The sequence below is a fragment of the Clupea harengus genome, chromosome 25 (genome assembly GCF_900700415.2).
Source record: "Clupea harengus chromosome 25, Ch_v2.0.2, whole genome shotgun sequence".
Classification (NCBI taxonomy): Eukaryota; Metazoa; Chordata; class Actinopteri; order Clupeiformes; family Clupeidae; genus Clupea; species Clupea harengus.
Window position 1 is genome coordinate 6,224,544 of NC_045176.1, and position 27,007 is coordinate 6,251,550.

At 49.1% G+C, this 27,007-nt stretch overlaps 1 protein-coding gene across 6 annotated transcripts in view; it reads left to right on the top strand.

Moving 5' to 3' along the window:
* The window catches only part of kmt2cb (lysine (K)-specific methyltransferase 2Cb), an 82,345-nt gene that overhangs the window by 26,145 nt on the left and 29,193 nt on the right, over positions 1-27,007 (top strand). For 5 of the 6 annotated variants that reach the window (XM_042703790.1, XM_042703792.1, XM_042703791.1 and 2 more), the window contains exons 8-29: positions 1,604-1,766; positions 2,038-2,209; positions 2,455-2,569; positions 2,775-2,950; positions 3,258-3,652; positions 6,322-6,396; positions 6,755-7,593; positions 10,556-10,657; positions 14,501-14,617; positions 15,592-15,696; positions 16,157-16,261; positions 17,305-17,486; positions 18,121-18,285; positions 18,695-18,804; positions 19,332-19,418; positions 19,623-19,838; positions 21,178-21,294; positions 22,087-22,206; positions 22,408-22,538; positions 24,179-24,380; positions 24,571-24,675; positions 25,068-25,115. In XM_042703790.1, the coding sequence (XP_042559724.1) occupies positions 1,604-1,766; positions 2,038-2,209; positions 2,455-2,569; positions 2,775-2,950; positions 3,258-3,652; positions 6,322-6,396; positions 6,755-7,593; positions 10,556-10,657; positions 14,501-14,617; positions 15,592-15,696; positions 16,157-16,261; positions 17,305-17,486; positions 18,121-18,285; positions 18,695-18,804; positions 19,332-19,418; positions 19,623-19,838; positions 21,178-21,294; positions 22,087-22,206; positions 22,408-22,538; positions 24,179-24,380; positions 24,571-24,675; positions 25,068-25,115 (3,847 nt within the window). The remainder of the gene's footprint in view (positions 1-1,603; positions 1,767-2,037; positions 2,210-2,454; positions 2,570-2,774; positions 2,951-3,257; positions 3,653-6,321; positions 6,397-6,754; positions 7,594-10,555; positions 10,658-14,500; positions 14,618-15,591; positions 15,697-16,156; positions 16,262-17,304; positions 17,487-18,120; positions 18,286-18,694; positions 18,805-19,331; positions 19,419-19,622; positions 19,839-21,177; positions 21,295-22,086; positions 22,207-22,407; positions 22,539-24,178; positions 24,381-24,570; positions 24,676-25,067; positions 25,116-27,007) is intronic. The other variant, XM_042703794.1, reaches the window with a different exon arrangement.

Consider the following 27,007-nt stretch of genomic DNA (forward strand, 5'->3'; position numbering starts at 1 on the left):
GGCACTGTCGTGAGCAATGTGAGCGCCATGATGGATCTGTCTGGCGCTAAAGGTCACCGCTGATCAGAGCGGCACGCCCGTCTGCGAAATGGAAAAGGTCAAGGCACTCAGGAACGCACCTGCCTCCGCAGCTTAGCACTTAGCATTTAGCACCTCCCCCCCCCCCCCCTCCCCCAGAACCAAATGATGGGCTTGTAATGCCTCCGTCTTCTTTTCCAAGTGGCTAAAGCAGCCGTGAATAAGCCATTCAATTAGCAGCCTGAACTGCAGGTCGGCCTGCTTGAGTGGGTGGATGTCGGACGCAACTGTTTATACACGTGAGTGGCGAGCGCATTAAAATGCTGGTCTTCCCGCCCGATCCCAGTGTTTTTTGATGGATTAGTTAAAAGACGCACCGTTAGGTAGCCCTGCGGCTAATTGCTGTTGGCTCACTGTGGGTGTTGTTTTGCCAGGCTGCGACAGGCACAATAGAATAATTACAGAGCACAAGCATGCAAACTAACTGTCCTTAGCCTGGTACTTTAACTGGAAGCAATCAGGAACATGTATGTCAATAAGGGTGTTGCTTATAGAGACATTGTAAAGCGTTTAGGGGAAATGTGTCTGGGGGGGGCGACACTGAAGAGGAAGAATGCTGGCCTAAAAGGGAAAGTAAGGCTTGACAAAAGGAGAAGTGAGTCAAATTCAAGAGGGAATTATTTCCCGTTCCTGTTGAGCTACTGGTTCACTTCTCACAGAAGAAAATTCGGAAACCCACGCAATGCCCACTACTGATGTCCGGGTTTATTTTTGTATTTGCATGCAATGTTTTTGGTCTCTGTAGATATAGTTCCACAGGACCTGAACTAGGTGCAGTATGAATGTAACGTCAATGGGAATGAATGCGTAACTCCGCGAGTGTGAAAAGTGCCTGCCATAGGCCTAATAGTATGTAAGGCAAGCCAACTGGAGTGGTAAACTTCTCAGTAATTGCACTGACCCTGGAAAACCTAGTCTAGTTTTCTGTGAACTGTAATTATAGTTTGACTGACAGACTGTTTTCTATGAGCTCGGTTGCTGAGATGGGTTTTGAATGGGCTCCATCCCTGCTGTGGTGTCCAAGCTCCTGATGTTGGTCTGGGTGTCTTGAGTGGATTGCTCCCTGTGTCATTTTGGTGTGGTCTGGTTTTAGCTGCTGTAGCACTGGATGATGTGTTCATTTCAGCCACTGTTTTAATGGGTCTCTCTCTCCTCTCTCTCTCTCTCTCTCTCTCTCTCCTTCTCCCTCTCTCTCTCTCCTGCTCTCTCTTTCCCTCTCTCTCTCTCCTCTCTCTCTCTCCCTCTCTCTCTCCTCCTCTCTCTCTCTCTCCTTCTCCCTCTCTCTCTCCTCCTCTCTCTCTCTCTCTCTCTCTCTCTCTCCTTCTCCCTCTCTCTCTCCTCCTCTCTCTCTCTCTCCTCTCTCTCTCTTTCCTGCTCTCTCTCTCCCTCTCTCTCTCTTTCCTTCTCTCTCTCCTCTCTCTCTCTTTCCTGCTCTCTCTCTCTCTCTCCTCCTCTCTCTCTCTTTCCTGCTCTCTCTCCTCTCTCTCCTCTCTCCTCTCTCTCTCTCTCTCTCTCCCCCCTGCAGTGCTGTGCATACTGTAAGCGCCTTGGAGCATCCATCACGTGCTGTGAGGAGGGGTGCGATCGGATGTACCATTACCCCTGTGCGGGGGCCGCCGGAACCTTTCAGGACTTCAAGAGACTTTTGCTCTTCTGCCCTGATCACATTGAATTAGCCATTGACAGATGTGAGAATCTTTGTGCCGCCTCCTCTCTTCATCTCCTTTCGTCTTCCTGTTCTTTTACTCCTCTTTTGTCTTTCTCCTTCTTTTCCTCCACTCTCTCTCTCAGAACTATTCTCATCCTCCCCCAATTCTTTTTTTTATTCGTTCTCTCTCTTCTTTCTTATAAAAACAAGTCAAATCAGCATGAGTCTTCATCTCTTAATGAAACTAAAAACAATTAAAAGTCCTTCTCTCGCTCCCCCTCTCTATACCTTCTGGTGTTGTGGCCCTGTAGCTAACGAGGAGGCCAGCTGTGCGCTGTGTGACAGCCCCGGCGACCTCCTGGACCAGCTCTTCTGCACCACCTGTGGGCAGCACTACCACGGCATGTGTCTGGACATCGCCGTCACCCCTCTGAGGAGGGCAGGCTGGCAGTGCCCGGAGTGCAAGGTCTGCCAGACGTGCAAGTGAGTTTCTCCCCGCTCTACGCTCTGCATTCCTTCACAAACGACTCATTGAAACCCCTCGAGGAGAGGTTAAGAGAAGAGATTAAGGCACTGTTTTTTTTGTTTGTTTCCCCTCACCTCATAGGTGCTTTATGTCAGGATTGCTTTCTGTGGCTCTGCGTGTCCATGACCCCATGACCCCATGACCCCATGACCCCATGACCCCATGTCAAAGCTGCTCTTTGTGATTTGTTGTGTCCCCATAGGAACCCAGGCGAGGACACCAAGATGCTGGTGTGTGACATGTGCGATAAAGGCTATCACACGTTCTGCCTGCAGCCGGTGATGGACTCTATCCCTACTGGTGGCTGGAGGTGCAAGGTAAGGAACCCCGACATCAGCCGTCACCAAACCACAATTCAGAACCAAAAACTGCACACTTAAGTACAAATCATTCATTTTTAACATTGTTATTTTTCCTAAGCTAGTATTTGCTCATTATTTGCCGGTTTGTTCAGTGGACAAGTGAATTTACAGAAGCGGGCACCTAATGTGTTTTCTCGTTTGTGACCGCACTTGTGACCAGAACTGCCGCGTGTGTGACCAGTGCGGCACGCGGACGAGCGGCCAGTGGCACCACTCGGGCCTGCTGTGTGAGGCCTGCGCCGGGCAGCAGGACCCAGCGCTGACCTGCCCTCTGTGCGGAGGGGGCCCCGAGCCGGAGCTCCACCCTCACCTGCTCTCCTGCCAGAGCTGCAAAAGGTACCTGGGGAGAGGAGAGGAGAGGAGAGGAGAGGAGGAGGAGGAGGAGGAGGATGGGGATGGGGGGAGGAAGAGGAGGATGGGGGGAGTAACAGAGAGAGAGGGTGTATGAGCAAAGGAATGACATAAGGTGTAATGGTGTAAGTTAGTGATAGAATGAATGAATGTTTGGACCTTTTTGGTTCATGTTTGTGAATGGAAGAGTTAAGGATGTGTGGTAGCTTCTGTTGTGTATTATTCCTTTAGGCCCACCCCCACCCCCCCCGCAATTGTCCAAACTCTTATTCGCGATGTGGTTTATTTTTAGGTGGTTGCACTTGGAGTGCGAGCAGCAGGTGGAGGGCTTTGTGGAAGCCCAGCCGGGGGAGGACTACGTCTGCTGCGGCTGCGGGCGCGTCAGCCCTGATCTGGACCCTCCGCACAAGGACCTGGACCCTGATCTAGAACCTCCACACAAGGACCTGGACCCTGATCTGGACCCTCCACACAAGGACCTGGAAGCCCGGCTCACGCTGGCCCCTTCTGAAGCGGAGGAGCCGCCGGACGCGGGGGTCCCGCAGTCAGAGCCGCAGCCGTCCAGCCCGATGGACTGCCAGCCCGCGGGTGAAGCAGGCACGGAAGAGGAGACGCCAGCCGGTGAAGCGGGCACGGAAGAGGAGACGCCAGCCGTTGGCTGTGAGCAGACAGGGGAGCAGGTGTCCGGTGAGTGCTGGGACCCATGGGACACTGTTCCTTTAAGAGGGTTTTTTTCTTTTTTTTCTAGATTCGGAAAGCCCATCTCCTGAGCACACACAGGCTTGGGGCTCTCTGGATGTGTGTGAAGCGCAGTGTACGAGGCCACTGTAGGTTTGGGCCAGTGGCTTTAGAGTTCTGGGTGTTGGCCAAAGACTTCGTCTGTGTTTGCCGAAGGTTTGAAGCGGTCACGAAAAGTGCACTTTGTGTGGCTAGGGTTTGTTGTTCTTTTCCAATCATGAGATTTCCCGGGCTTGTCTTGTAACTACGGCGTCAGCCTGCAGTTTATTGGATTAGCCGTGCTGGCTGAGTGTTTGAAGTGGGCGGCAGCAGTGTAGGCTTTAAGCAGGCCTGGGCCCTCAGGCAACACGAGGCATACAGCAGGCTGCCTATAAGCCCAGGAGTTCATCTCATCTGTCTGGGGCATGGTGGTCAATCAAGGTATATTATAGAGCATTTTGTTGTGTGTTTGTGTCAGAACGAGTGTGTATACATACCACATAACACCCCCCAACCCCAACCCCAAAAATACACACACGCACACGAGCTTGCTCAGCCCCTAAGAGACTTGGTCGAATGAACGGAGTTGTGAGTTGTCTGCTGGGAGAGACAAAATAAACCTCAAATCTGCCGCCAGCCTTTGTGGGGCCTCCTAACTTCAGCGTGTGCCAGACGCCTTTGAGTGGGCAGTGGGAGGAGTGGCAGCTGAGCAGGTGCTTGCTTTAGGAGGAGGAGGAGGAGGAGGAGGAGGAGGAAGAGGAGGAGGAGTGTGTCTGTAGCGACTTCACACACTCGCTGGCCACATTCATTTTGTTGCAGATGAAGAATCCGTGTTTGGAGAGGTACCAGAAAGAGTTACTCTCTTCATCCCTCTCTCTTTCTCGCGCTCTCTTCATCTCTATCCCTCTCTCTGTCTTGCTCTCTTCTCCTCCTCCCATCAAAACAGAGACAATCCCTTTTGGCCCTTGAGCTAAAGTATCCAGCAGATTATTATCTCCATTTCTATCAGAGGGACACAGCTGCTTTGCTCCTCACCTTGTGTGATGCCCTTGTGTGTGTGTGTTGCATGTAAACACTCCCGTGGGATGTTGAGGGTTCGAGGTGTGTGTTTGTGTTTCCGTGTTCCGCACTCACAAAGTGAGAGACACCTACAGTCTTTAATCTGCCATTCACCATACACCAGAGGTTCCGTGATGAGAGTGCTTGTCGTGAAAAAGCCTCAAGAACACTCAAAAAGCCGCCACCTCCCGAACTCTCCTAGTCAACGGTGTTGGTTTGACGGCGTTGGCAAGCTGCGCAAGATTTTTGCACGTTGTCACGCTCGTCATGCCTGGTGTGCATGAAGGCTGCCCTGTCCGACAGGACTGTTTGGCCTTCGCGAGGCGCTTCCCCCCCCACCGGTGTGCCGAGGACAAGGGCGTTCACACCGGGGTTCTTAAAGCACCGCTGCTGTCACCGAGCAGCTGAGGAAGTGGCAACTCACTGAGTCACCAAACCTTCAGCCATCCACCCTCAGCTCTCTCCGTAGAGCCAGGCGTAGGCCATGCTGACCCTCAGCTCTCTCTGTAGAGCCAGGCTAAGGCCATGCTGAAACGTGCATGCAGACCTGGTATGTTTTTTTTATAGATGGATAGATATAGATAGATATGCATAGATATGCACATATATAGATAGATATGTGTATATATAGATGGATATAGATAAATATGGATTACATTACAGTTAAGATATGGCAGTGTGTACATCTTCCACAGCAGTGTAACAGGAGGCAGGATCTATAGCTGTTTAACTGCTATAGCTTAGATTCCAAGGCCAAGCATGTTCCAACCCTCCCCCCACCGCCCCAACCCCCAGCCCCCCAGCAGAGATCCATGTGTTTTCACTACAGATGGATGTGGGCATGACGTCTTGAGTCTGTGCCATCGGCGTCGAAGCAAAGCCAACACAGGCTGGCTTCAGATCAGCCAACCGCCGTACATTTGCACATTTGCTCACAAGTGATCTCTAGACTCAAGCGCACATGTCCATTAGAAAGCCTGACCGGTTACCTGATGCGGTTGGAAATTGATGTTGGGTTCGTTGGAGTTCAATCTTTGATGCTGCTCAACTGAAATCTAAAGGCAGTTTGAGCCTAGGCCACAGGTTGCCATAGCTACTCCAGTTTCCACTGCGCAAGGTTTAATATTGAAGGTTGCGGACTGGTTATAAAATCAGGGCATTTTGCTCTCGCTCTCTCAGGTCTGTGTGCTCCACCAGTAGGCGTGGAAGATGGTGCTTTATATTTTGCATCTGTGTGACTGGAGAAAGCTCAGGCTGCCATGCCACTGAGGACAGCATAAGGGGTTGCAAGTTATTGATGATTTTAGTTCCTTAATCCTCGTCTTCTCTCTCTCTCTCCTTGCTGATGGTCCGTCCCTCTAGTTTTCTGAAATTCACACCATACCCAACAACAAACAGACAACAAACAACAACAAACAAAGAAACTAACCCTAACCCAACAACACGTAGCTGCAGTAGCACATTGTCTTCCCCACTGTACAGTAACACTTTCCAACCTCGTTCGGGAAAACGAGGTTAAGTAAGATGTGGGAGCCGCACTGTTTCACTGACTGGCTTCTCCTCGCTCTTGTCTCTTGCAGAGGCCAAACCTGAGCTGGCAAGTGAAGTGCTAAACGATGCTCCATGTGCTGAAGAGACAAGGACTACAGCAGCAGGTACAAACAGAGACGTTTACTTCTTAAAAAAAAAAAAAATATATATATATATATATATATATATATATATATATATATATATATATATATTTGAATGTGAGGGCAGTGCCCTGTGGAGAGTCAGTTGAAGGCTGACGCACAAACAAAAGGCATTTTATTGTAATACATTTTAAATAAATATTTTTTTCCAAAACAAAGGTCATGACCATAATTACGATGATGAAGGCATGATTGTGCTGATAATGATTGGGATGCTGGTAGTGGTTGTTGACATGATTTGTAGGCTTCCTTTCACAGTGCAGATGACAGTTGAAGCGTGAAACTTTTTCCAACCCTTTTCTGTCCCTCTCTCTTGCAGCACCCCCTGAGGAGGTGGAGAGCCAGGGGCCTGAGCCTGAGCCTGAGGCACCGGAGCCTCCCCTGCAAGCAGCAGTGACCCCCGACCCTGAGCCGACTCAGGCCAGCACAGCCACCGCGGCCCCCCAGGGAGAGGAGCCTGAATCTGGGCAGGAGGAGCTCAAGCCCCCCACCCCACCCACCAAAGAGCCCACCGACGCGTCAGCACCAGCTGAGGACGAAGCCATGGAGGTCTCCTCAGACGTCTCCTCAGACGTTTCCTCAGCTGCTAAGGTGACCGAAGAGGCAGCTGTTCCGACCCTTGTGCCAAAGGAAGAGAGACCACTGGAGAAGGAGAAGGAGGAGGAGGAGGTGGTGGAGAAGAAGGTGCCGAAGGCGGAGGAGGAGTGGAGCTCCAGGGCGGCGGTGGAGGCTGAGCTCTACGCCCATGAACGCCCTGAGGAGATGGAGACCACTGCTGCCCCCGATTCCAGCCTCCCCCAACCAGCTCCGCCCGCCGAGGTGGAGAGCACCACCCACAAGCCATCCGTCCCAGCCGAGAGCATGTCTCCCAGCGCCCCCCAGTGCCCGCTCTCACTGCGGGCCTCTCCCGCCGAGCCCATCCAGGACCGGCTCCAGATCCCAGAGGCGGAGCCAGAGTTAGAGGCGGAGCCGGAGTTAGAGGCGGAGCCAGAGTTAGAGGCGGAGCCAGAGTTAGAGGCGGAGCTACCGTTCTCCCCGTCGGACTTCAGCGCCGCCATAGCCCCTGCCATGTTTCTGCCCATGACCCCGAAGATCGGCATGGGCAAACCGGCCATCACCAAGAGGAAGTTCTCCCCAGGAAGACCCCGGGTCAAACAGGTAAGAGGGGTGGCCAAGACCTCGGATTGCTTAATCATCTTGCAGGCTCTGTGTCTGTGTCTGTGTCTGTGTGTGTGTGTGTGTGTGTGTGTGTGTGTGTGTGTGTGTGTGTGTCTGTGTCTGTGTGTGTGTGTGTGTTCATTTTTATTTCATTTTACCTTGATTTTATTATAAACTTATTTAACTAAGATGTACAGTATATACATTTACATCAGGTTAGCCAACAGAGGCAGCACAATGACGCCCCAGTGTGTCCTTTTACAAAGCAATCCGGCCTTGCGGGGGCAGAGGCGTGACGTTTAACATAGCATCTAGCTTCACCCATAATGCCACATTTGAGACCACTCAGAAACGGACATTTTCAACTTGGAAAATTTCACTAGAACGTCACTTGAAGACCTAGCTCTGACTAAGAAACGTATCCCTGGCATAAATATTTAGTGTGGCGTGTCAATTTTACATCGTTATCAATATGGCGACAAATCTAACAGCCTAACAGAGACCTTGATTATATCAAAGGTAAAAAACCTTTTTAAATGTGTGAGAAGATGCATGAAGAGGCAGTGTGTCAAAATGAACAAGAAAAAATGTGCACATAATTACTGATAGTCAGCAGATAGAAGAGAAATCCATCGATGAGTCATCACCACATAATTGTATTTACATTTTGCTTGAACGCATTCAAGTCAAAGCTAGAAAATATCATGTGGACGTTTTGAATTCCGAGTTGTCTCGAATGTGCCATAACATGAACTAGCCTAACTTTTACTTTCAAACACAATGGCTGGTGAACTTGGTGTCAGTGGGATCTTGCAAGCCGTGTACATCTATAGCAATGTTCAGACTCCAGCGACGTCGGTGTGCTCCGTCTACAACATGTTAATGCTCACCATGTCAGACTTCGTTCTCTTTTTTTTTTTTTTTGGTTAGCTGCTAGGCCTCGTCTATTCGGTCCCTTTTTCACAGACGTCGTTCCGCCTCTGTGACAACCGCCGCTGTCATCTCAGAGAAGGAACAATAATGACCTCCCCCTCATTCTGCCTTCGTACCTTTTATACAGAACGGCGGCACAATATTCCGGCCTTGAAAACGCTGCGTAAAAAAACCCTCAGTGAAATACCCCTTCCTGTCCTTTCCAGTCAGTTGCTGTGTGAAACGCCCTCGCCCCCTCTCATTGCTCTAGAGGATGTCTTGCTCCTCATCTGCTGTCTTCTTATCCTAACCTTTTTTTTCCATTCAATGCTTTTACCATGAATGATGTCAAAATCTGAACAAGCATCCCATATAGTCACACAGAACTTGCGTCATATATATAGCCCGCGCTAGTCAGCCTGTGTCTGTTAGCCTGCGCCTTGTGTCATGGCTCTTTTAGGCGGGTTTTCCACGGGTGGGTGTCTTTCGTTCTGATGAGAGTGCGCCGTCCCCCACGGTAATTCACGACTCACCTTCCACGCACCTCGATTTCCATTTGCGAGCGTCACCACGCTGTTGTGTGCCCACTCGCCGACACGTGCCTTGCAAGAGTGGTTAACCTCATCAGTGGGGGGGGGGGGGGGTAAGACTTTTGAATTTTAACTGACATAAACAGTATGTCCAGGCGGTAACACATAAGGACCTTGTCCTTCCATTGCTCAGCATTCAGATTCCAAAACGCTTTTAAAACGTTTTATCCATTTAATAGCACGGATATAGTGCAGCATTAAAGCTTGCCACTTGTTAGCCAAATGTAAACTGAATAGAAATCCGCGTCCGATTGCTGCCTGATACCACCGACTAAGGCATGGGTTTTTAATCCAAGGACCTGCACCTTGGATTCACCAGCGCTGTTAAGCTAAGCTAAGTGTTAGCATCCCCAGACTTGTTAACGAGGCGGGATACGCTGTGACATGAGACGTAATGAAGGGGCTCATCCTTCCACATTGGCCCACTTCTGGAAGCCACGGGCTAACGCAATCACCCCTTCCCCTTCCCCTCCCCCGCACCCCTCGCCGGTCTGTAAACAAGCCCAGTGACTAATGGCGTTGCCATGGCAAAAAGGTTCCATGCTGGAGTCTGTGCTCCTGGCGCACGGAATCTGTGCAGTGATGTGTGTGTGTGTGTGTGTGTGTGTGTGTGTGTGTGTATGTGTGCGTATGAGGGGAGGGGGCGTGCTCTCCACACACACTCGCTCACCACCTGCACGAAGGCTCCTCCTCAGCGCGCCTCAGAGCCGTGGCCCTGTAAGAGTGTCAGGGCAGCAGCAGCAGCAGCAGCTCTGCTGCCTGTGAGGCTGAGCGAACGCTTCACAGCACAGAGTGAGCTGAGCGCGTCTGACGCGAGGGCCATTCTCTGAGGCCTCCTTAAACTTTCATGAAGCATCAACAGCTGCATGACGCACTGATGAAAGGGATATGCATGATTGTAGCTGCGCTCGGTTATTAACAGTCCTGCGGGTGGCGTCCGACGTCACGGCAGCCCCCCCCATGTCACCCTTCACAAGGAGCGGTTTTTATGCTAGCTCATGGTTGAGGCCCTCTAACCTTCTGTTTCCAGCATGTGCCATACTGAACTGGGTCTGCTTCAATGGCAACAAAGCACAGCAAATAGCTTACAGCCCTATCTTGACCTTAACAAGAGGCCACAGCTCCATAGCTCTCATTCTCTCAATTTTCTTCATTCATTGCACTGGTCAACCATAACCACCATCTCTTTATCCCTCTCTCTCCCCCCCTCTTTCCCTCTCTCTCTCTCTCTCTCTCTTTCCCCTCTCTCTCCCTCTCTCCCTCTCTCTCTCTCTCTCTCTCTCTCTCTCTCAAGCATTTGTTTTCTGCCTATGTACATGTATTTGCATGCGGTGCACTGTGTCTGTGTCTGTCTGTGTGTGTATGTATGTATGTATGTATGTATTCTCTGCCTGCTCTGTTGTTTTATGTTGCTGCATGTTGTCGCCCCCCTCCTCCTCTTCTCACCCATCCCACCTCAGGGAGCGTGGAGAGGGTCGGGCCGAGCTGTCTCCCACTCCTGGTCCCTGGAGCCCCCAAAGACCAGGCAGCCCAACAGCTCCCCTGCCTGGGGCATCAGAGTGGTAAATACCAGACTATTAGAGGCTAGAGTGTGTGGGGGGTGGGTGTGGTAGGGGGAGGGGGGGGGGGGGGTTGACGGGGGGAGCAGCAGCTTTTCGGATTGTGGGTGTATTCAGTGGCCCCCGGAGGCTGGGATTTCTGTGTAAAAGGGTTTCTCAAGTGGTGACCAGGTGAGCGGCATGGCTGGTTGAGTTGATTGCTGAGTGGATTTAACCTTTGTCTACGTGTGTGTGTGTTTACGTGTGTGTGTACATGTGAACGAGTGTGTGTGGGGAGACTGTGCTTGGAAACGCATGCTGTACTAAACACATCGGCGCTGCATGCAGGCGAGACTGCTGACGGGGATTGTAAAGCTCCGTGTTGCACGGCTGCCCTGGGTCACGACCAGATGTTTTGTGATGGGAGGGCAGAGGAGGAGAGGGGCGCGGGTAGGAAGTGCTGTCGAGGAGGCAGGCGTGGTGGGCACTGCCATCTGTCAGCGTGGCACCAGGGGCAGGGAGCCAACTCAAACCCAGCAACACTGTCACCCCCCCCCCCCCCCTCCACACACACACACACACACAGCTTCCTGAAGACAAGGCCAAGGTTTCCCTCATCACATACCCTACAGAGATGAAAATGAAATCATACTGGCATAGAGATACACTGACACAGTCCTATACACATGTATATGCTCTGTCGAAGATCAGAGTCATGAACTACCTTCACGTCTTTATAACACGTATAATGCATTGATGTATAACACATATAATGCATTGATGTATAACACGTATAATGCACTCACTGAACTTAAACAGTTCACTGCTTTATTACGTTAAATGTCTACCTGTACTATTAGCCCTGTGTTTGAGAGTAGCAGAAGCTCCAGGGTGTTGTGGGCATAAGTGGGGTTAAAGAGACTTATCTTGTCTTGCTTAAAGACGTTTATGCTGATGTCTGTCCAAATTCCGCTGGCCACGCGGACAAGATCATTTCCCCAGAGACTCTGTAGTCTCTTTGTCGTGACAGGAGACTGGAGACCCAGAGTGAAACTGGAAGGGGACGTTTTTCTGAAATGAGGAAAGGATGGGGTTAATCCTTGGAAAATGAGTTTCAGTTTGACGGCTCCAATGGCGGAACCTCCCGGATATGTTCTGACAGCATAATGGGGCCCAAATTACCACGACAACAACAACAACATGGAGGGGCCCTCACTGTCACCAGGCTGATGGGCCTCTTCTCCCCCAGCCTCCACCTCTTCTGACATGTTGTGGCCTCTTTAGAATTGCTGTCATCAGGGAGGGGAAACACAAGCTTGCGCACACTGGCTGTCAGAATCGCGGGGGCATTGGTGTTTGTTTTTTTACCTCAGATGATTGATAGTGGCCAAGTCAAAGCCAAGATGGCAGGGCTGTTCATTAAATGTAAACAAGGTGCTTCAAGCAAATGAGTTAGCTGCTCTCTGCCCTCCGAGAAGACCAATTTTATTTTTATTTTTTTGGTATCGTTTCAATAAATAAAGAAAATATAAATATAAATATCGCCCACATAACACGGCAAACTGAGTCACAAGCTACCCTTGAGAGAGCCGCAGATGCGGAAGGCAGGCAGACAGACTGAAAGGACTGCACACGCTCTCACAGGTCCACAGTCTGACTTGCCACGCCAGACGCCGGCGTCAACAATGAGGTGTCTCCCTCGGTTAATTGCTTCATCCGGCAGTAATCTGCCAGAGCTAAAGGTGAGGGTGAAAGTGAGGGAGTCTGCGCTGGAAGCCCCGCCTTCCCACCCCCCTACTGTTTGGCAGGGAAAGTTTGTAAATGAAGTCACCAGTCGGTGCACCTGTCGTCAGAGGCCCGGGTCACGGCAGGGGAGTGGGGGTCTGTAGGGTGTCTGGAGAGGATGGGGGGGGGGGGGAGGGGGGTAGGATCTGTAGGGTGTCTGGAGAGGATGGGGGAGGAGGAGATGGTGGGGGAGGGGCCGGGGCAACAGGGGTAGGATCTGTAGGGTGTCTGGAGCGGATGGGGGAGGAGGAGATGGTGGGGGAGGGGCCGGGGCAACAGGGGTAGGATCTGTAGGGTGTCTGGAGCGGATGGGGGAGGAGGAGAGGGTGGGGGAGGGGCCGGGGCAACAGGGGTAGGATCTGTAGGGTGTCTGGAGCGGATGGGGGAGGAGGAGAGGGTGGGGGAGGGGCGGGGGCAACAGGGGACTGTGTTGGCAGTGGGAGAGGGGAGCCAGACTCCAGGCCTCTGAACTCAACAAGGCTGGGCTCTTCTGGCAAGACACACACACACAGGCAGGCAGGGAGAACTGCTGGCAAGGGCATAAACAATTAACACACACACACACACACACACACACACACACACACACACACACACACACACACACACACACACACACACACACACACAGATGGGAAAAGAACTGAAGAGAATTCCGATCTCCACAAATGTGTGGGTGTCCACCAAATATCCCCCAAAAAGCACCCTGTATCTATTAACCTGTCGGAGTCCTCTGATTTAATTTAAATAATTTTCTCACATCATACCATCTCACATGCTGTAATGTGGACCACCATTTTAGCTTGAGAGCAGTCAAGATGGCTGATACTGTAGGGGTTCTTCGAAGCTGAGCCTTTGGTTTCTATTGGTCGAATATACAGAAAAAAATCAGGGAAGGCAAAGTTGTTTGTTGATAGTGCTTCAGTGAACTGCACCATGTAAACAAGGCCATGACACGACATGTTCTCCGTCATCCCAGTCGACCTTATGCAGTAGACCACACACACACACACACACACAAACAGTTGACCTCATGCAGTAGTACAAATACATACAGACATACACACACACACACACACACACACACATTCAACCTCATGCAGTAGTAGAAACACACAGCCACACACACACACACACACACGCACACGCACACACACACACAGTCGACCTCATGCAGTAGTACAAACACACAGCCACACACAACCACACACACACAGATACACACACACACACAGACATACATACACATACACACACACACACACACACAGTCGACCTTATGCAGTAGTACAAACACACTCGGCGTCAGAATGACTTGCATTGGCCACTGCTGTGTGTGTGTGTGCTGCATTTAGTTGAGGGAAGCACTATAATAAATCCCAGTCACTCCCAAGTTTGAGTTGATTGTCCTCTGTCGTTTCTGTGTCGAGAGCCTGTCTTTCTCCACTGTTTAAGTGATTCAATCAGAGCACTGCCCCCAGTCCTCTCACAGATGATCAGAGCTCCACCACACGGAACGCCAATAAAACAAGGTCTCAAAGCCACCGACCGATCAGGGTCCATTGATTGACTGAAGCCAAGGGCAATGGCTCCTTTTGTGTTCCTGACAACAAGTGATCCTATCAGCCGTTTACTATGGCTTCCTTTAACGTGATCGACAGGAGGAAAAGGTGTTGAGCATATCCTAGGGGGTCACCTCACACTAATGGCTGCCAGGTCCACTGAGGTGTCGGGGGCGGAGACCCAGAAGATGGATCCGAGATGGCGGAGATATAAGGGTCTGTCAAAGGGCAGTGCAGAGGAATGCAATCAGTAGGAGAATGGAGGGACTGAACGGCCTGTAAATGACTCTCAGATAGAGACCTAACGTTGCCATTGTGGGAGTGGATCGATTCTTGTTGTTTGTAGTTGTTTACATCTTCCCCCACCTATCTTAATCTGTCACTACTCCAATTGGGCGTCTGTAGTAAAATCTCCTTTGTATCAATCCCCTCACTCTTCTCTCCCACTAAAGTTGGGCTTGTCTTTAATTTGTTTGTTCTATTCCTCTTCTCCTTCCTCTTCCTCTTCCTCCCTCCCTAGGGTCGAGGATCAGGCTTTCCAGGCCGGAGAAGACCTCGCGGGGCAGGCCTGTCTGGAAGAGGAGGCCGCGGCCGCTCCAGGATGAAGAATGGAGTGGGCCCCGTCCCCAACCCTGGAGTAAGGGCCCCGTCCATTCATCACCAGGCCCCAACTGGAGCACAGCTTATTGCGCTTAAAGCAAGGCTGTTACTCCGCTAAACAGTTGTAGTGCTGGCAGTGCGGGCCTCTAAGCCTGTGTCTGAAATCCCCTGTTGACACACATGGCCTATTTCCCGGACCATATGAAATATGTGTCCTGATGCTGGCTTTAGGACACGCTAGCAGAGGGATGCTAATAATTAGCCTGACGCTTTTGCTCTACGGGATGCTGGCGAAGATGTGTGCGAGATGTAGAGAGGGGGATGTAGAGAGGAGAGGGATGTAGAGAGGAGAGGGATGTAGAGAGGAGAGGGGGATGTAGAGAGGAGAGGGGGATGTAGAGAGGAGAGGGGGATGTAGAGAGGAGAGGGGGATGTAGAGAGGAGAGGGGGATGTAGAGAGGAGAGGGATGTAGAGAGAGGGATGTAGAGAGAGGGATGTAGAGAGAGAGGGATGTAGAGAGAGAGGGATGTAGAGAGAGGGATGTAGAGAGAGGGATGTAGAGAGAGAGATGTAGAGAGAGGGATGTAGAGAGAGGGATGTAGAGAGAGGGATGTAGAGAGAGAGGGATGTAGAGAGAGAGGGATGTAGAGAGAGAGGGATGTAGAGAGAGAGGGATGTAGAGAGGAGAGGGGGATGTAGAGAGGAGAGGGGGATGTAGAGAGGAGAGGGGGATGTAGAGAGGAGAGGGGGATGTAGAGAGGAGAGGGGGATGTAGAGAGGGGGATGTAGAGAGAGGGATGTGTGAGAGGAGAGGGATGTAGAGAGAGAGATGTAGAGAGAGAGATGTAGAGAGAGGGATGTGTGAGAGGAGAGGGATGTAGAGAGAGAGATGTAGAGAGAGGGATGTAGAGAGGGATGTGTGAGAGGGATGTGTGCGATGTATGTTTCAGTGCAGGATCATGTGTCTGGATCTCCTCTAAAGTGGTGTGATCTGTGTTGTTCATGAACAGGTTGGTGCTATGGAGCAATCCTATCTGTTTAAGGAGGAGGAAGAGAATGCCATGCATAACACAGTGGTCCTGTTCTCCAGCTCTGACACCTTCACCCTGAAACAGGTGTGTGTGTGTGTGTGCGCGCGCGTGTGTGTTTGTGCGCTCTTGATATATTTTACACTTTGATGTGAGGAAAAAAGTGTGTGTGTGTGTGTCAGGCTGTCACTATATTTCTGAATGTGTGAGGAGTTGGCTGGTGTGTGTGTGTGTGTGTGTGTGTGTGTGTGTGTGTGTGTGTGTGTGTGTGTGTGTGTGTGTGTGTGTGTGTGTGTGTGTGTGTGTGTGTGTGTGTGTGTGTGTGTGTGTGTGTGTGTGTGTGTGTGTGTGTGTGTGTGTGTGTGTGTGTGTGGCGAAAGGTAATCCCTTGAGGCATGTGTTGTGTGACTAGAAATCTTGTCTTGTCTGTTGGCAGTCCTTCGAAGTAGAGTATGCATGTGTGGGTGTGTGTCTCTGGCTGGTGCTCTAGTGTTGCCAGGATATGTGTGTGTGTGTGTCTCTCTGACTGGTGCTCTTGTGTTGCCAGGATATGTGTGTGGTGTGTGGCAGCTTTGGACAGGGTGTCGAAGGCCGTCTCCTACCCTGTGCTCAGTGTGGACAGTGCTACCACCCGTTCTGTGTCAACGTCAAGGTAAGGCCAAAACTCCACTCAATCAGCAGTCATTTGCCCTCATTAGGCGAAGCAAGCTAATCTTTCTGCACACACTCACACATACAGTAAAGCACAGTGACAGACCTTGATTGAATCAATGTGTGCAATAAAGACCTAGTGTTTTTTAGGGACTTTTATCATCGCAGCCATTAGCCTCAAGTATCAAGTAGTTGATAACCAGCTTGTTGAGCCCTGTGGACAAACAGGGGATGAGCGATACCTTTCAAGAGGTGTTTTCCTAGATTAGTGTGACCAAAACATGGCAACTGACCAGGAAGCGTGTGTATTTTGGCTTGAGTGGATTGAAAGACACACCTAAACACTGGGCGTGACCCACTCAAATGGAACTCGGTTGCAGCGCCTTTGATCCTTTTCAGATAAGGATCGATTTAGTGTTTAGATTCAACTTTATTATCATAAAAAGCCATTGAAATGCAGTTAGCGTAACCATGTACGGGAACGCACATGTTATGGTCGTAGAACCATGTACAGGAATGCACATGTTGTCATTTTAACGCAAACACCAAGGTCTGGGCGACACGTGCAAACACATACGTGTGCACATAAACAAAGCTCTCCAAGGACACACACACACACACACACACACACACACACACACACACACACTTGTGGTTGACAGATCCCCGGAGCTGCACCACTCTCTGCACCCTGCTGCTGTCACTGCTGCTCCTCTCCTCATTATAGTTTCTCTTCTCCTTCTAGAAACTTTCACTTGTTGAAAATATATACACACACACACACACATACACACACACAAACATGCACTGACCCATCTGCATAGTTATGCACACAACTGCATCTCATATTTCCATCCTCTTGTTCTTTGTGCATGTGTGGTGCGTGTGTGTGTGTTGCGCGTGCGTGTGTTGCGCGTGCGTGTGTTGCGCGTGCGTGTGTTGCGCGTGCGTGTGTTGCGCGTGCGTGTGTTGCGCGTGCGTGTGGTGCGTGTGTGTGTGCGTGTGTGTGCGCGTGTGTGTGTGTGTGTGTGTGTGTGTGTTCAGATGACGCGGGTGGTGTTGAATAAGGGCTGGCGCTGCCTGGAGTGTACGGTGTGTGAGGCCTGTGGGCAGGCCACTGACCCCGCCCGCCTGCTCCTCTGCGACGACTGTGACATCAGCTACCACACCTACTGCCTCAACCCGCCCCTGCACAACGTGCCCACTGGCGGCTGGAAGTGCCGATGGTAACTTTTACGATTTATGATTTATGTCACAGCGTCCTTACCACGTGCTGCCTACAAATGAAACATGTACATCCACCAAACTCCCAGATTATATTTGTTTTGCGCCTACATCCCCATTGTGTACGTCCTTTAACCTCCCTCTCCAAGTGCATGCTGGGCCATATGTTGCCATGGCAAGAACCCATGATTGACAGTTAGAGCTTGATGTCACAGGACTATTTTTTTTCTACCCCCTGTAGACCTGTAAGAGGCTGTCATAGTGTGCGCCAATGTTTTATTCACATTATTTGTAACTGTGAGGGGACTTTAACCAAAGACAAAAAAAATGGTTGGAATTAGGTAGCTGGCCCCACCTTCCATCTGCATCACATGTCAGTTTTTGTAAAGTATGTTCGTTCACCCTCGTAGATGGGCCAACCATTAGCTGTTCTAAAACATGTGAGCGTTAGCATCCTGGAGGAGTCAGTTAAGATGCAATAGTTTAGTAAAAGTACCCACTCCAGCCTTGAGGATGACTGCAACTAAAAGTGCTGTGTGTACATGCTTACCTCTCGCCATTCCTTCTTCTAACCATCCCACTCTTTCTCTCTCTCTCTCTCTCTGTCTCTCTCTCTCTCTCTCTCTCTCTCATTAGGTGTGTCTCCTGCACCCAGTGTGGTGCCTCCTCGCCCGGCCTGCGCGGCGAATGGCAGAATAACTACACACAGTGTGCCCCCTGTGCCAGCCTCTCCAGCTGCCCGATCTGCCTGCTGGACTATAGCGAGGAGGAGATCATAGTGCAGTGTCGCCAGTGTGACAGGTGTGTGTGTGTGTGTGTGTGTGTGTGTGTGTGTGTGTGTGTGTGTGTGTGTGTGTGTGTGTGTGTGTGTGTGTGTGTACACCCTCCGCCAAGCCAAGGACTGCAGCATCGTTCAGCTGCATCGTTCTGCTGCACACCGAATGAGCTGCCCTTTAATACAGACATTATTATTATTATTATTTATTAGTGTTATTTAAAGCACTATAATCTGCCATTAAATACAGACATTATTATTATCATTATTATTTATTAGTGTTATTTAAAGCACTAAAATCTGTGCAGGTGAATAACAAGTTGAGCTGAAAAGAAAAACTCAGTAGTGTAGCCATGGCTACAGTGTGAAAGCACACGCATCCTGATGGTACGCTGAATTTCTTTCTTCTTTCTTTCTTTCTCTTCTGGGCTGCAGGTGGGTTCATGCCTCCTGCCAAGGGCTGCACTCCGAGCAGGAAGTGGAGGTCGTGGTGGACAATGGCTTTGATTGTACCCAGTGCCGAGGCCGAGCCTCCCCCTCAGAGAGTAAGGGCGTCCTGCAGCTTGAGCGCCTCTTACATAATACACGAATGGCTGCCATTTTGTTCTGTTATTTGACCTTAAAATGCACAAGAATAATATTGTTATAGAAGAAAAAGCAGTCTGTGAAAATGTAAATGCATGCATGCAACAGTACATTTATAACACACAGATCACATGAATACCTCAGGTGAATGACTTGGATAGTGTCAATGAAGTTTTTCATTTGTAGATGTGTGTTTTCGTTAATGATTTGTTGATGGATAAACAAGTGTCAGTTCCAATTTAGAGTATGAAATAGGGGCCACTTGACCGCAAATTCCTGGGCTGCTATTTGTTGCCAGTCCGCCAGTAACTGCTGCGCTCTCTCTCTCTCTCTCTCTCTCTCTCTCTCTCTCTCTCTCTCTCTCTCTCTCTCTCTCGCGCGCGCCAAGTAGATGTGAAGTAGATCTGCTGCTTGAATGACACACAGGATTCAACTTCCTCGGCACTAATATTTACTTATTTATTTATTTTGTTTTGCATTGATGTAGCGATAGCAGCGGTAGCAGCCATGGCAGCTGCGGAGGCCTTTGAGCCCACTCTTCCTGTACAGACAATCCCAAAGGCGAAAGATCTCGGTAAGCTCCCACTGCTAGCCGGCTGGTGATGTATCTGTTAAGGTGGCTAGCAGGAAAAGTCATTCCATCAACAGAATATAATATGAACAACTTGGGTGAAGTACAAAGAAGTATCTAGTGTGTGTGATAGGAGTGTGTGAGACTAGTGCGTGTGTGTGTGTGTGTGTGGAGGCGATCGGTAACCTGTCTCCCGCTGTCCCTCAGACCCGGCGCGGACGTACACTCAGGACGGCGTGTGCCTGACGGAGTCCGGCCTGAGTCAGCTCCAGAGCCTGGCTGCGGCAGCCTCGCGGCGCCGGCGGCCCAAACCCAAACTCAAGCTCAAGATCATCAACCAGAACAGCGTGGCCGTGCTGCAGAGCCTCCCGGACCAGCCCATGGAGATGATGACCCGCGACGGAGAGCTGGAGGACAGCAGGGGTAAGGATGCCACGTGCACACGGATGCAAACGGCTCAACGCCCGATGAAATAAACAATTGAGACTCCAGTAGGCGACCTTCAGTGAGGAAAGATGTCCGAGGGAATCCTTTGTCATTTGTCTATAATCCTTTGTCATTTGTCTATATTTGTTCGACCATCTTGTCATGAGTTACAGCATGTTGTCCATTTTTGGTACAGTTTCATTTGGACTCGCTGCTCATAAACGTCCAGTATACAGCTTCAGAAGGAGCGGTCAGGCCTGCATACACAAATGCACCTGTCTGTAATGTATACATTTGGTTGCACGCTAGGGGATACTTCCAGGGTGAAACCGGGGTCAGGGGGTGAGTTTTCACCCATTTTAAACCCTCATTAATTTACATTCCTGAATAAATGACCTTTAAATGCCACACTGCATTGGCCCATGCGAGCTGGAACAAGGTGAAATAGACTTATTTGGTTGCCTGTCAAACCCTGTTAGAATCAGCTCTTAAAGACACTAAAAGTAAAAAATTCAAATAGGTAATTGTTCCTCACATAACGGGTTCTTTGATTTGCAAACTCTTCAGATAATGATGAACTTTTCTGGGATTCCAGATTTTTTTTAATTCAATAATTAATTTAACATTGCTTTAGATATTGCAGGAAGGACTGTGTTTTTGAATTCTTTTTTTTTCCCTTTGGGTTTGGGTTTAATGAGGTCTTTGCTCACTACCATTTCTCCAGTTTAAGGAGAAGACAGGCAGCATGTGCATTTGGTCCATGTGCTGTGGGAGCTAATGGATTCTGATTCGTTTTTTTTTTTTTTTTTTTCGGTTGTAGGAATGTAGATGAAAATGTTGCTGACCCACTCTCATGAGCCATGGCTCCACTGCCAGCGGTCAGCCTTGAAGCTACTGTGTGGCTCTGGGCTTTTATAAAATCTCAAGGTCATAAAAGTTCCAGAGAAATTGCTTACAGAACTCTTGCTGTGTTGAGTGTAAATTCTGTGTTTCCTATTCCTGAGCCTTAAAGAGTAGAGCTTATGTGACTAACTACTCACCCCTTCACGCAGACTGAGGGAGCCATGCTGCATGTATGCATGCTCCTCTCCTCCCACGCTCCTGCACTTGTGCTCGGGGAAGCCTGACGTCAGCTTGTTCTCATGGCCCTGTCTGTTTCTCTCTCTCTGTGTGTGTGTGTGTGTGTGTGTGTGTGTGTGTGTGTGTGTGTGTGTGTGTGTGTGTGTGTGTGTGTGTGTGTGTGTGTGTGTGTGTGTGTGTGTGTGTGTGTGTGTGTGTGTGTGTGTGTGTGTGTGTGTGTGTGTGTGTGTGTGTGTGTGTGTCTGTCTGTCTGCAGAGGGGGAGGCGGAGTGTGAGGGGAAGTCTGACTCCAGCCCCGAGAGAGAGGCCGCGGACGACGACTCCAAAGGGGGCGAAGCCGGCAAGAAGAGGAAGAGGAAGCCGTACAGGCCGGGTAGGGCAGGGCATCTGATTGGACGAGGCAGCTGCACCAGAGCGTGAAATGGGGCAGCAAGACTGAGTGCTTAGCTTGGCAGAGAGACTAGCAGCGCGATCTTAAAAAGATGAGGCCGGGGTTATTTCCTTCCCATGATGCCTCGCAGACATATGGTTTAGAATTTTAGGATTCCCCATGTTGTAGTACGCTTCGGTAGATAGAGCAGATTCCCCATGTTGTAGAATGCTTCAGTAGATAGAGATTCCTCATGTTGTAGAATGCTTCAGTAGATAGAGCAGATTCCCCATGTTGTAGTACGCTTCGGTAGATAGAGCAGATTCCCCATGTTGTAGAATGCTTCGGAAGATGGGGAGTGACATCTGGATCATCTGCAAACCCCCTTATGTTATCTGAAAAATTTCAATCTTTAATGCACGTTTAATTTAATTTAATTTAATTTAATTTAATTTAATTTAATTTAATTTAATTTAATTTAAATTGAATTTTATTTTATTTTATTCAGTAAAGGTTGTAATGAGATGTCACCTATATCCTCATGCTGCTGCTATCTGTATCTATATCTATATCATATCTATCTATGTTATCGTGGCGTTCTTGTCTTCACTCTATGACTTAATGGCCCCCATGGTTTTGTTTGAAGTACTGATGAATGAGACTTTGGTCATACTATATTTCCTAACCCTCACCATTTACTAGATGGCTATATAAAAATGTGTATTTCTTCGAAGCATACTATGAACAAAGTCACACGTTTATTTTGCATTTATTCCTGATGGCATTCTCCCACAGGCATTGGTGGTTTCATGGTGCGCCAGAGGAACAAGGCGGCCCAAGCCAAGGCCAAGCCCATCCTGACCAGGAAGGACTCCACAGGCTCCCTCTCGGAGATCCCACAGGGAAAGGACGAAGGTGAGCACCGTTTTTATGTCGCTCGTTTTTAACTCACGCCTGAATTTCCAGGAGTTTGAGTTGCTGGCAGCATCTGAGTAGAACCTAATGAATATTCACTCTTAGTGTGTGTGGCTGTGTCTGTGAATGCGTTTCCATGCCTACCAACCCTGTAATAGCTCAGACATTGAATACATCCCTTCTGATTCCTGTCCACTGTAGCCTGGGGGGATCCAGCGCCCGACACGCCACAGGATGAGAAGCCTCCCGCACCAGAGTTCCCAGAGAAAACCAGGAAACGCTACAGGAAAAAGAAGACCAAGCTGGAGGAGGCCTTTCCCACCTACCTTCAGGTGTGCAGCTAGCCCCATCTTCAATTGTGTCACGCAGTTCTTTTTTTTTCAGCAACTTATCAGTTGACTATCTTTCCATGTAATGTATTTTTAGATGAAAACATATGAGAGGGACTCGCAATTTGTTCCTAAATTGCAAGATTTTGAACCATCTATTGTCATTATTGTCCATTTTACTCTGCGAAGTTGTGATTTGCTGTGGATCTATTGTCAAATTCAGTCAGCTCAGTGGAATCTGATGGCACAAATCTTACTCAAAGTCATCTATCATGGTAGAGTAAAACACAAGTTATTTAAAACGTTTAGCCACTTTCCTGCTGTCCAGCCTTCTATTTCATGGTCACATCTGCCTGTATAGCAGTGCTCAATATAAACCAGACAAGGTGCTCTAAAGGAATCCAGAGATGTTATGGAACATGATATGAGCCATAAACCACTGGCCTTTCCCTATCTTCACCTTACAGGAAGGTCACAGCATGCAGGCATATCGCTAGGCAACCACTAAAGATAGAACACTGTGTCAGAACATAGATCTTGGTGTGCGCTCCCCTAAGTGGGGGTGACACGAGGAATCCGCAGAGAGGGTTCCAATGACGTTCCTCTCCCCAGTGTCCCCTACTGAAACCCTCTCTTGTTTGGGTTGAGTTTGACTCTACACGAGACTGACAGACCCTTTTAGACTTTCCCCCGTTCACCTCCAGAGACCGTCCTTTAGGTGCGGGAGTGCCTTTGCTTTAATGAGGCTTTGGAGAATGCGCCTTTCTGTTTGCAACTGGACCAACGTGAGGTGCATTAAGCTAACGCTAGCTGTCACTGGCAAGCTCCCGGGTCCCTCCTCATCAGAGCCTTTTGAAATGGTGACTGAGGCGTTCCGCAGAGGAAGAGCCCCCCCTCAGATGAATAATTCAGGTTTGGGAGGCACACTTGTGCTTTTAATGCTCGGGCACGGCAGGGTGCCTTCATGTCTGCTCCGAGGCCTCAGATGTGCCCAGGCTAACGGGCAGAATAGGGAGCAGGCAGGCGGCAGACACCACGTCACTCAAGGAGGGAACGCACGCTGTTGTCCATTTTTTATTCAGAGAGTGCGTCACTCTCTCGTCGGCACACCAGTGCGTCATGAGTACATGCGTATGAGGGGTCCTAATAAATACATTTCCCGAGGTGGAAGGAGAGGAGATGTTTCCAGTGGGGTGGAGGGTGGGGTGTGGAGGGCAACATATGGTGAAGGCTGTGACACACCGAGCCAAGGATGGAAGAAGACTAGCGTTTCCCAAGGCCCTCGGCTTGGTCGCCTCATGTGTTCAATTAAAATGAGCACTGCCTACAGCCGCAGCAGGCCAAGATCCACATACATTTTATTCAATGCCTAATACAGCCAGCCAGATAACTAGCTCCCCAACTACACAAAGGAGCACACAAAGTACACAATTTAATATATATAGTGTGTGTGTGTGTGTGTGTGTGTGTGTGTGATCTGTAAACATCAAGGGAGGAAAGCCAATCTGTGAGATTTGTTTTTATATTTATTTTTATATTTATTTATTGATTTATTATTCTTTTGCGAACTTGCCAGACCAAGTTGCACTTTACACGGACACATGGATTTTTGCGATGCATTAAAATATTGTACCGGTATGCAGGAGGCCTTCTTTGGCAAAGACCTGCTTGACAAGAGCAAGCAGAATCGACAGGGGGCGGAGCCAGGCCTGCTGGAGGAGGAGCGTATGCAGATCGACAGAAAGACGCCCCGCCCCCAGTACATGAGCCCGTCAGCTGACACTCTCCTCAGCACCACGTCCACTGCTGCAGGCACCGCCACATCTGGCAAAGCATCCGCATCACGTAAGAACACACACACACACACACACACACACACACACAGATTTTCTTCAGGGGTTGTTTGTTAAATGTATAGTGCTCTATTCCCTGGGTGTTTGAGTGAGAGGCATCAGTCCCTTTTGCAGTCTGGAGCTCTTGTCTCAGCTCTTGTCTCAGCTCTGTCTCAGCTCTTGTCTCTCTATTGGGTCCCCAGGGAGCGGCGATGACCCCCTCTCGGCTCTGTCTGATGTTCTCAGCACTGACTCGGATCTGCTGGGGATCCTGTCAAGAGACCTGGGGAAGACCTCAGATGAATCAGGTAGGCAGCCGAGTAACCAAAGACTGCTGTCTCTTTCTCACTTTCTCTCTCTCTCTTCTTTCCTCTCCCCCTCTGTCTCTCTCTTATACTGTGTGTGTATATATATATATATATATATATATATATATATATATATATATATATATATATATATATATATACATACATAAATAAATAATATCATACGCCAATGTTGGTCTTTTTTTGTTGGCCATGCTCATATTCATTTGTCTACCTCATGTGTCTTTCTGTTCGGCTTTAGCTTTATGGAGGCTTTGCATAGCTGTTTTCCTTTCATTGGTTTCTGTGTGAGGTTGTGGTTCCTGTGGCTGTTTGTGTGTCTCACCATCGTGCTGCTGTTCACTCATCTTGTTTGGTTTGGGTTTCTGTAGGTCTTGATTTTAGCCCTTTCCAGGTCGATGGCTCACCCCCTTATTTTGGTAAGAGCCCAGCGGCCTGCTCCTAGTTAGCTCTAGCCGTCTCTTCATCTCTGCGTGCGTGCGTGTGTGTGTGTGTGTGTGTGTGCGTGTGTATGCGTGAGTGTGTGTGTGTGTGTGTGTGTGCGTGTGTATGCGTGTGTGTGCGTGCGCAAAGCCTAACATGCATGTTTTTGCTCCTCATTCTCACACTTCTTTTCTTTTCTGTATTTCATCCGTTCACCTGTCGATTGGCATCTAATGGCTTTTGTGTGACACTGTGTTGTTTTAAAGGGGATCCAACCCATGGACCAGTACAAAACTATTTTTACAAATACAAACATGTGTTTACAAATACAAACATGTGTTTACAAATACAAACAGGTGTTTACAAATACAAACATGTGCACATTCTGAACATAGAAATAAGCATCTTAGGTTCCTATACAGCCACAGCATGGAGATGGCCTCCTGTTTTAGGTTCCTACATCAGCCTTTGTCAACACGCCTTCAACCTGGTAACCATTGGTAACCAGAGTTTAACCATCGTGGGGTCTGTGCAGTTCATTATGCAGTACCTTGCAATGGGCACGTCGTATGTCATTTGAACCACACACTGTTCCCCTGCCGCACCTATGTACGGTGCTACACTTGTGCTTGTCCCAAAGGTGTTTGTCTCCCAGGGTCTTTCTTGAAACGGAAAGAAACAAACATCTTCCTCTTTTTTTTTTAACTTTTTTTTTTTTTAAGTGGAGTGTAAGCCGTGCTGCTCTGAAGGGCACAGAGGAGTGAGTGTGAGTGTGTGAGTGTGTGTGAGTGCTGTGCAGAGGCTGCTTGTTTGCAGCATATGCCTGTTCCCAGCCCAGAGGGGCTGCGTTGGTGGTGATGGGCTATTTGGACATAAATTATTCCATCATATGTTTGAAATGGGCTCATGACGCTCATTGAAACGGTGGCCCTCTTTCGCGACACTTTTCTAGCTAATTGAAAACACACTGGCAATTTGGCATTCAGCAGAGGTGGGTGGTCAAGGACGGCAGCTCATTACAGCACAGGAGCGTGCCGCTTTCAGGGAGGGCTTTCAGAGAAGAGGCACAGGTGTGCGGCCTTCACCACTATGCAGGCGAGAATGCTAGAAATGGAGGCAATTTGATGGGCAGCCGTGGAGGGCTTTGACTTCTCAGCCACTTTTGGGCTTTCTGTATAGGCAGCACTGATGTTTTTTGGTTATTATTATTATTATTATTATTATTATTATTATTATTATTATTATTATAATTTGATGGTAGAAATGGAGGCAAGCACCATCTACCCATCTACCATTTGTCCCTGCTTTCCCACTGCTTGCAGTGATGGTTGATGATTGTCAGTTAAAAGCAACGTGAGTTGCAATTTTAAAACCAGCTAGATTTATCAGAGGTTGAATACAGCAAAATGAATGATAGCCTACATAGTTAGCTTGTTGAGGTTAATGTCACTGGATGAACACAAGCAAAATATCAGCTGAAATATAGGCTTTAATTAATCACAGTGGTGCTGGTATATTCATTTATCACGTAATTACAGCTGTCATGAAGCCATTTAATGGAATGTTGGTGCTGCCGCTGGAAAAATATATCATTATTTTGTCGTGCTCGGAATTGACATCATGATCGAAGAGTGAAATATTAGGTTACGTCCCTTGTAGGTCCATAGTTCCTGCGCCGTAATGCAAACAGAAAGGCTGAAAGGGCCGATTGGGGGGGGGGGGGGGGGGGCGTTCCTGGGAATGTTCCAACACCTGGGAAGTGCTTGGAGTTCCTGCAGTGGAAAAGCACCTTCTATAAGATTCACCTTTGCATGGTCCATCAGTATAGATTAGTGTTGGACTACAAATTAATTATTAAAACCTACTGTTTCACTGGTGGTACCAGTGG